At 39.9% G+C, this 10,085-nt stretch overlaps 1 protein-coding gene across 7 annotated transcripts in view; it reads left to right on the plus strand.

Annotated features, from left to right (window-relative positions):
- Positions 1 to 9,897, plus strand: part of kcnip4a (potassium voltage-gated channel interacting protein 4a) — a 116,596-nt gene extending 106,699 nt beyond the window's left edge. For 6 of the 7 annotated variants that reach the window (XM_067525193.1, XM_067525189.1, XM_067525192.1 and 3 more), the window contains 7 exons: positions 103 to 227; positions 5,504 to 5,573; positions 5,929 to 5,999; positions 6,689 to 6,796; positions 7,267 to 7,371; positions 7,486 to 7,548; positions 7,624 to 9,897. In XM_067525193.1, the coding sequence (XP_067381294.1) occupies positions 103 to 227; positions 5,504 to 5,573; positions 5,929 to 5,999; positions 6,689 to 6,796; positions 7,267 to 7,371; positions 7,486 to 7,548; positions 7,624 to 7,671 (590 nt within the window). In that variant the 3' untranslated portion in view covers positions 7,672 to 9,897. The remainder of the gene's footprint in view (positions 1 to 102; positions 228 to 5,503; positions 5,574 to 5,928; positions 6,000 to 6,688; positions 6,797 to 7,266; positions 7,372 to 7,485; positions 7,549 to 7,623) is intronic. The other variant, XM_067525188.1, reaches the window with a different exon arrangement.
- The last annotated feature ends 188 nt before the right edge of the window (positions 9,898 to 10,085 follow it).

Raw genomic sequence — 10,085 nt, forward strand, 5'->3', positions numbered from 1 at the left:
GTGTAGCGGAACATCTCAAATTCCAGCCTCTGAAATTCTAATTAGCAAAGATTCCCCTACCAGCGTTTGTTCACATCTGACCTTCTTCCTCCTCCTCTCCAGACAGCGTTGAAGATGAGCTTGAACTATCTGCAGTGCGCCATCGCCCAGAGGCCCTGGAACAGCTTGAAGCCCAGACACGTTTCTCCCGCAAGGAGCTACAGATCCTTTACCGTGGCTTCAAGAATGTAAGTAATGAGGCCGACATGCAGCCTGAGCCCCGTTGATAATGTGGAGCTCAGTGGCTTTGTTCTCTCCTGGACATCGCTCCTTCTTGGACATCAAAAAGTTTCTTTTGATTTGATTTATTCTTTTAAATCCTTCTGTAGTTGGCAGGGGTGTTTCTACATGAGTCTCCTCAAACAGCTCCAGTTTCTTCTAGCTCGCATCGCTCTTAATAAACTCGAATGCCGTTTCGCTGAATCATCTGCCTCTTGCTCTAAATGTTACCACATCCAATTCTGCTTAGCACAGAAAATTGAAATTCCTGAGCATCGTTCACTGTGCCAGCGATAATTAGGTCACACCTCAAATCCGTTCTGAGAGATTACCGATGCGCATTCCAGGTCAAAGTCCTCGAGAGCATCCCATATCAGACCACCTCACTTCATTGTCATCTCTGGTGTGAGGCATAATGAGATGACCCAGAATTAACTTAACCCAAATTGTCTGGCAAAAAAAGAGAGAAGGATAGCAAGAGTCCTATGATAGTGGAATTCCCATTGGGCTTTAGTTTCCTGTCAAGCCTGCACTGTGCTCCAGCCAAGTCCCTGCTAAACCTGCCCATTAGTCCACTTCCACTTTCGACCGAGTGAGAGCTAAGTGTAATGAAGAGGCCTTTAATTTGTGCCTGAGTCCTCTAAGTTTTTTAGCATTTTTATTTGTGGCCACAATAGAAGCATGACTCTAGGGATCGTAGTGTCACGTGGTTGGTGCAGCATTTCAGTCTATCCTGAAATATTCCAACAACTACTAGATGACTTGCAACAAAGTAGTGGACAACATCCTTGCTCCCAAGAGGCTGAGCGACTTGTTTTCACTTTTTGATTAGGTATATTAGGAATATACCAATGAAATGAAATTTACTAAACAGCTTTCAGCCATCGCTAAGGAAGCAGCGCAGTTCAGTTTTTAGGACCCAGGGTCAAACATCCCATCGCTGTGTTGCCCCAACCCACTAACACTGACATAATAAAGGAAACCTTTCAACATCAGGCAAACTAATAGAAGCTGGCATCGTTCCTATGATGAGAAATCTGACCTCTTGTCCTTGGTGTTAAGGTTTCACAGCAAATCAGACCCCTCTAATGGGAGTAGTGAGATGAGGTCATTTGTCTTGTCAAAAGCTGGTCTCTCTCAGATAGTCAAAGTGGAGTTTTTGTCTCAGAACTAATAAAATGCCTAACAGGGACCAAAAGACCTCTGGTTGTTTTACTTTTTAGGTGGAATTGAAACAAAGGCCATCTTAAAGGTATGAAGGAGTCCATTGTTTCATAAATCCCTTAACCCCAGTACACGGGAAGAAACACTATATTGTCCTCACGTCTGGACAAATCTGCTTGGCTTTCACAGTTCACAGTCGAGGGCATTGCCTCGGGCATCGGATTAAGATCTTACTGTTTCTCTTCCATCAGCGATGATGTCCCTGTTTGCAGGTGTATTTCATCCCCCTTGCCACTTGTGCTGTGTCTCTTCACAGATCATGGAAAGGAGTTATATGCCTGGTCAGATTTGCATTTCACAAATCGGGTTTGCAATTTTAACTGTCTTAGGTGGACTACTTTTGAAAAATAGACATGCTTTTTCTGACCCATCACTCTGTCTGACAGTAGCACTGAACAGTACATCCTCTTTGCTCATAGATCCACAAAATAATATCACAAAAACTGCATTTAAGATACAGGAAATACATGATATGCAGATTGGTCCTGTCTTTATATGTTTGTGGAGGACGTGGTTTTAGAATTAGTTTTACTGCTGCCAGAAGAGAAACTTAATCTGCAGAGATTCCATTACATTCATCAGTTTACTAAAATGCTTGTCCTTACATTTTAAAATGCCAAATATCCAGATTTTCCACTGGTAAAAGTTTTATAATGATTACTTAAAGGACGCCTTCACTGATATTGAACTTGCACCTTTTGGTTCTTGTTTGGGTAGTACATGTACATAAATGCCATTAAACTTCCCAATGACTTCCCTGTATCAAAATATCTCCCTATTTCTAGCTGAAAAATGCCTCCAGATGACATCACTTGGAGGAGCCTTCTGTGCAGATTATGTCATCTTGTTGCTCGTACTATGGAGGTTGTAATCATGGTCAACCTGCTTTTCCAGAGCTCCTCCAGGAGACATCATCTGAATGATGAAAAACTCCTCCAGGTGATGTCACCTGGATGTTTTTTTGTTTGTTTGTTTTGTTTTGTTTTTTAAGGTAGAAGTAAAGAACCATTTTAATATAGGGAAGCCAGAGGGAAAAGCATTCATTAACACTTACACCCTAAAGTAAAGCCATAGAATGCAAGATGAAATTTAATGAAGTCGCCCTTTAAGTAAGGGAGCCTGTGAGCACGAGGCCCTGACGTTTGGCTTAAGAAAATCAGAATTTATCCTTATAAAACCTCAAATCACTTATCAAGTCAGTGTAACTATTCTCTGAACTTTGAATTGAATGAAGGTGTTGTGATAACTGACTGTGATAACTGACTGGCTTTATTCTCTTCTGAACAACATTGTCATCATGACATGATAAAATATGATTAGACGGATTCTGCCGTCTGTGTGAGACTCAACATTCAAGTTTTACCAACATTAAATTTTCGTTTATACTTGTGAGAATGGTTTGTTAGAAGACGTTGGACTTGTAACACTGTCCCACTTTACCAGTTGTGGTGTTGGTGTTGAGAGCTGTAATCACGCATCTGTGTGCAGACACACACACACTTACAGTCGTGCACATAATCAACGAATAAGGTGACATAACATGTATCCAAAGCTCCCTCTCCTCACTTTAAGCACTTAATTACATGACATTTTCTCTCACTGCATCAACACAAGGTTGAATGCTGACAACCCATTCACTGCAACATCGCAGTAATGAAACAATGCTCTAATTACCAGAAGAGCCGCAGCACAACAAAGAAATAATGTGCAAGATGTTAGTGATGCTCTGTTTTTCCCATCACTGAACATCTGTGTGGTCTATAGTGAAATGTCTCATTTTTTTTTCAATATTACTTTCACTACACCAGTTTTAAAAATATTGCAATTATTAGCATGAAAAATAACGGAATTAGAGTTTGATTTATGATTGTGTGTTGAATCTACCCTATAGATACTGCATAGCCATGCAATCGATGCTGACACCGACCTACACCTGACATGCCCCGATCCAGAAATGCAACCACACATCACTTATGCATTACAGTCATTTTTGTAAAAGCAAAAGCTTTACAAATAGTGGAAGCGTTAGAAAGAACTCACAGACACAGCAACGCACAAATGAACAGATGCAAATCGGGTGCAAAAGTTTTCATCTGCTTATTTAAAAATGCCAAACAAGTAAAAAATAGTTTTTTTTCTTTAACATAATATTGCACATTCAGCTAGTACAAATGTTCCTTCATCAGAAATTAAGTACAGTTCATTTTTAATTTATGTTGTATTATTTTACTATATATACTTTTTTGACCCATTTTTGTTCTAATGCCAAAGGTGCATTGTTATTATACTAGGTTTAGGGTAAGAGGATGCAAACGTGCAGTGTAAACCTACCGTGATAAAGAGGATGCAAATTTCTGCATCCAATTGTAAAAGCTAGCTGCTGTTTTCAGCTGTAATGTTAAGTTAATCGTCTCTTTGGCCACATCTTCATGTTTCCCATGTAGTTGATGTTCTCACTTAACTCTGGACACGAGTGGGAATGTGTCTCCAACTATTGTGAATGCATCTGCAATTTCACAATAAAATGTTTTAATCAGTTCGACGGTTCGAATGCGTATCACATTTCACGCCACGGTGGTTAAAGTGTAATTGCCTTTCTCTGTTTACAGCGGCTCTATACACTGACTCTCAGACTTCCTAAAATCAGGTCACAGAAGTATCACTTTGAAACTTGTGCTCATTCTGTCTCTTTAACGTTCCAAAATTCTTGACCTCACCTCACTTCCTAAGTTATGCAACTGGGTTTTGATGAGACAACAGAGGAAGTGCGTCGGGGGACACATGCAGAAAAACCTTGCAGCATCCTCCTCAATGAGCCCGTTTTAAAGCAAGACAACAAGATTTCATTCTTATTTTCTCACCCCCACAGCTTTGTCTCCCCGAGTAGCTGATCAGACGTGGTCTCAGGAATTAGGAAACCCAGTTTGCCCTGCGATTCATCCACCGTGTCTCAAACTGAGGAGGAGGATTCTCCCAGTCAAACCGGAAAGTGGAGAAAAACAAGGCTGTAGTTAAATCTTTCAAATCGAGCTTCTTAAACAGATGTGACATTTTCAGATAGACATACAGAAAATATAGCTATAATGAACATATTTATACAGTTTCTTAATTTTCAGCTGCTTCTGTTGAAAATATGAATATATTTTTTGGTTGTGCCTTGATGTATTATACCCTTGGTTGAAACTTGCTGTATGACTCCTGGCATGGAAGCCGTCTTTTTTGATAGGAAATTTCCCGTTTCCATATTCAATATCCTGTCAGAGTGTTCAGCCTCGCACCAAGCAGAAATGGAACCTGCAAAACCTGACTGCCTTTATCACCACTCTGCTCCGAGCAAGGTCACCCACCATGGCCCTGGGCTTTGAAAAGAGACAGAATCCTGCATTATGAAAGAGAATTGTGCTGAATGCTACCAGACTACCACTGGCTGCTGACCTTGGATGGTTGTGATAAAATATCCATTAAAGCTTTGACGGCTCGCAGTTTTCATCTATTAAATACTGTCGAAGAAACTGTTAAGTCTCTTTACAGAATCAAATGTGACCAGTTTAAATGCGACTTACAGCTACAATAAACAGAATGCAATTATCCGGAGATACAGAACTAGATACGCGTAGTTTGAGGTGGGGGAAAAAAAGACGCCTAAAGCCTAAAGAGCATTGTTGCATTTCCCTCTCAACTGCTCTAAACACCCTCAAAACTGATTTCACAGTGCAGCTGACACATTCTGACATACAGTAGGTCAGAAAAACCCAACTGGCTTTTCATCATCTTTTTTTAAAGGCAATATTTAAACATGTTGGAAGCCAAACCCACCTTTTCGACGTGTTTGAGTTGAGGCATGTGGGAATACCTTATCTGATTTGGTCAGAAGTCAAAAACTCTTTAAATGATCTGAAATGACTCGAACCTTTTGTTTGGAAAGTTCACCTATTGGAGGCAAGAGATCTTCTTCTACATTGTAAATGGATTTTTCAGCGACGTGTGACGCTTAATATAATTACATTACATTTTCTTGCAGGAATGCCCCAGTGGAGTCGTCAATGAAGACACTTTCAAAGACATCTACTCACAGTTCTTCCCACAAGGAGGTTTGTGCCCACTGCTTTGTCTTTTATAGCTTGTGTTGCCTCTTGCAGCGGCTTCTTACGGTATCTTACCAAGAGCGGCCATTTCACTCGCCGGACGGTGAAGAACGGATGGGAAAGGTGTTGGTATTTATGCAGCTTGGAGGTGCTCGCTGTTGGCTCTGAAGAAAGGGAGGCAGCTCTCTGCTTCAGCAACTTGTACGTTCCTCTCATCACGAAGAAGATCCTGAGCAGCCTTTTGTCTTTGAATTTGTTCGGAAGAGCTACAAATCACTCTCTTCCGTGCGATCAGTGCAACTCTAGTCGTGGCCAATGTTTTCTTTTCCTTATGTTGTGTGTTCATTTGTTCTCTTTGTAGATGCTTCAACATATGCACATTTCCTCTTCAACGCATTCGACACCGATCACAATGGCTCTGTGAGTTTCGAGGTAAGTCGAGTTTTCATGCAAAGGCTCACATTATATTAGTTTGACAGCATTTCCATAGCATTGGTTGTAAACAGAAATAAACTCTGTCGCCAATAACACCTGCAATAAAAGTAAATCAAACACTTTGACACTGCACTGCAGTATTATATAACCTGCAACCCCTGAAAGTTTAATTTAGCCCAAACAAGTCTACTTGAGATGCTATCAACATGTGATAAATATTTATAAAGGGCATATATTTGCTTATTAGGACAGAAAAGATGTCATTACTCCAAGATGAAGCTTTCGCTGGTTAATGTGGAGCCCACTCTGCTGAGAAGTAAAGGGTTTCCCCGAGGGCCACGACCAATCCTGAGTTGGATGATAATTTGATTAATGAGAGATTTTTTTTTATTTATAGCGTCTGCACTCCTTCTTTTTCATCATCTGCCTCTATTTTGCCTCTCGTTAATACAGTACCTGCCTCGAAATAATATCTGACAATATATAATTTCTGACAATTTGACCTCGGATAAAATGTCGATGCATGGAATCGGCTGAAGTGCTTCGCACGTTGTGTGTGTGCGTGGTGAATGTTGGTCGCCGTGATAATTGCTAACACCACACGTGCTTTATCAAAAGTTAAAGCGTTTGTTGCTCACGTCATGTGCTACTTTCTTAAATGTGTATTTCTTTTGTGCAAATCTCAGGATTTTGTCATGGGCCTTTCTATCCTTCTGCGAGGCACAGTCCAGGAAAAGCTCAACTGGGCTTTCAACCTTTATGATATCAACAAAGATGGATATATAACTAAGGAGGTATGTCCCCTTTGAACACTGTCCACACTGAAAGATCGTGAGACGATTATTAAAATACCCCAATGCCCAACTTTTTTAGAGAGTGTGGCTCAAATACAACTGCATTTGTTAGTTATGCAGAAAAATACAGCATTAAACCATTATAATAAAATATATTTTAAAACAAACTCCAGGACTTAACAAAATGAAAACAGTTTATTATTATCCGTTTTAACTTTAACCTCAGATGATGTTACACCTCTGCAAAGTGATAAACAAACGTGTGTGTGCTCGAACATTTAACAGCAGCAACAGGATCCCCACAAACCTAAGTGGAATATATTTCACAGGCAGTTGTGTAAATTATAGCGAGTAACAGGGATTTTTTTTTTTTTTCCCTAAATGCCTTTTTTTTTCACATTCCCGAATTAAATTCCCCTCCGTTAAAATGAAACTTTGATCATGAACTGACCCTGGTCTTTATGCGACAGGAGATGCTTGACATCATGAAAGCCATCTACGACATGATGGGAAAATGCACATACCCCGTCCTCAAAGAGGAGGCGCCTCGTCAGCACGTAGAAGTTTTCTTTCAGGTGAGTGTGGCGTTGGCAGCATTTGCACTTTTTTCTTTGTCAGGCTCAGTGATGAAGCTTCAGCAGAGCCTCTTTCTCTTCTTTTTCATATCGTATTCCCTCTGTGTCCAACAGAAGATGGATAAGAACAAAGACGGGGTGGTAACTATAGACGAGTTCATCGACTGCTGCCAAAACGTAAGCTGGACTCACCAGTATTGGCACCTTCCCATTGGCTCCTAAATGTTTACTATTGTTTCTTTTTATCTGCAGGACGAAAACATCATGAGATCAATGCACCTCTTTGAAAACGTTCTTTAACTTTTGGCTGACTGCGGAGCCTTCGGAAGAGAACAATCATCATCTTTCATCTTTAGCTTGGCCCAAATAACTGACTTGGACTCTACTGTGTACAGTGCGCTATGCAGACTTTTGATCATAGATGAAATATCATTCAGTTACTGTGGGCCACAAGTAGGAGTGAGCAATATGGTGTGTGTGTGTGTGTGTGTGTGTGTGTGTGTGTGTGTGTGTGTGTGTGTGAACACTCTGGAATTAGCAGCCTTTTCGAGTGTTTTATTGAATAACTTGAAGAAAAACGAACAGGAAGGATGGTCTGTGGAGTGTCTTTCTGCTTGCTGAACGCTGCAAACTCTGTAAGCCTCCAGAATTAAGAAGCCACTGTGGAGGGGAAACAAACAAACAAACAAACAAAAAAAGATTTCAGAGAGGTTTCTTCTATCTCTGTTGCAGCCTTGTTTTATTTACTGCCAAGTGAAATCACTGTGACTTCCTAAAGCATCCAAGAAAGCGAAGCAAAACATTTGACGCAACTCCACATTGGTCCAGACTGGCTCTCAATTCCAGAGTGTTCATAGCTCGCTGTGGTCTGTTTTCGGTTATTTTGTCTCGTTGAAGGAAGCGTTAAGAGAAGAAAACATACGTTGTACCCTTTTAAATTGTATATATGCTAGATGAAGCGATAGATAAGAAACTTTTCAACTATGTTCATGTTTACTTGCCAATTAGAATGAGACAACACAAGGATTGTATTGATGTCAAAATCGGACCATAGTATCAATGGTTTGTCTACTGAAGCACACAAGTAGCTATATTTACCATGAGTATAGCATTATTTCTGCTGCTTTCCGTGTATTTCATTTAACCCTACGTATGTATATTCCCTGTAAAGCAAACCGTCCAGCAGTATGTTTTTATTTCGTTTTTGAAGCACTGTTTGTTTGGGAGTTTACAGTGAGAGCAGTGTTCGAGAGGATTTATATGGTATTAAGTCAGCTGTACAGTCTAAAAATGAAAATTTACTCTTGGGTGAAGTTCAGGTCTTTAGATTTCTTGGTATAATTCCATGTTTTTGATAAGAAAATGCACTGGGGTTGTGTTGTTAAAAGGAGCTTTGTATTATACAGCTCAGCTGCCCACACCACTTGAGCCTAATTGGTCTCTGATGTCTCTTGATTAAAGTGTTGATTGGCCCCAAAGATGAGCAAACACAAGGCATGCTGGGTAGAGGTCTGACTGACTTCTTCTCACTTAATGGAAGCTACTGGATCATTGAGAGAAATGTCTGGATATTATGTAAGTTACTCTTCTTTCCATAGTCGGCTATTGGAAATGGGAAAAGCTGCCGAAACCTAACATCTGGCCTACACTCTAGCAGTGGTCGATATTTGCAACATACTTTAAGGCATTTGACAGTTTATCGGGGTTTTTCCTTCATGTGTGTCACCACACATTACTAAGAGGTTCGGTCACAAGCGCACCTCCTTGTTTGGATCATTTATTTAGTGATTGGGGAAAAAAAGCAAACTTTTGTTTCTTCCGTTTACTAATGTTAGTGGAGATGATGTGAACATCTACATCAAGAAAAGCAGCAGACCTGCCTTTTTTTTCCCCCCCGCTTGATTTGTGTTTCTGTGCCTTACTGTTTGTGAAACTGTGTCCATGTTTAAGTGACAACTCAAGGTTTTATTCTCAGTATGAAAAAGTTCCTGCGTTTGGGAAAGTGGGGTGTGATATAAGTGTTAAACAAACATACCTACAGACTTTTTTGAAAGTAAGTTTAAAGATCAGTGATGTCAAGAAGACAAGAAGGAGAAGAGTAAATAGAAAGCACATGCTTCCAGATTTGCATTATCCTAAAGGGGTGTTTGCTGTTTATAGTGATTTAAATATTAATATAGTAGTAGTAATTTACAACTAGCAAACTGTGCAATTAATAGAATCTGTAGAATGTTTTTATAAAGGTAGGCATAATGAAATGAGATTCTGTTACATTAGATATCACAGTACTAAAATTCATCTTTTTATTTATTTATTTATTTTGCTATACATATCTTCCATTACTGCATGTGTATATATGATCTGTGGGATTAAGTTGAAATGCGATTTGTCTACACAGCTGCTCATACAAAGGGAACTTTTTCCCTAGAACGGACTGTTCATCCATGAAACTGGGGAAGAAAACAGAATTCAGTCTCTGACTGAAGAACAGCCGTCTGAGGCCCCCTCATGGTGGAAACAAAATAACACACACTGGGACAAAAATATGAAACTGACAATAATTTAAGGTCCACATTCACAAAGTTCATATGTTTTTGTATGTGTTCACTGTATATGAAAATATTGGAGCGTAATGGACCTATGCAAATATAGTTTATTTATATAGGATCAGGTCCTTTGTATTGTGGAGGCTGTATTGAGGTGTCTTTTACAGT

The sequence above is a fragment of the Channa argus genome, chromosome 12 (assembly GCF_033026475.1).
Source record: "Channa argus isolate prfri chromosome 12, Channa argus male v1.0, whole genome shotgun sequence".
NCBI lineage: Eukaryota > Metazoa > Chordata > Actinopteri > Anabantiformes > Channidae > Channa > Channa argus.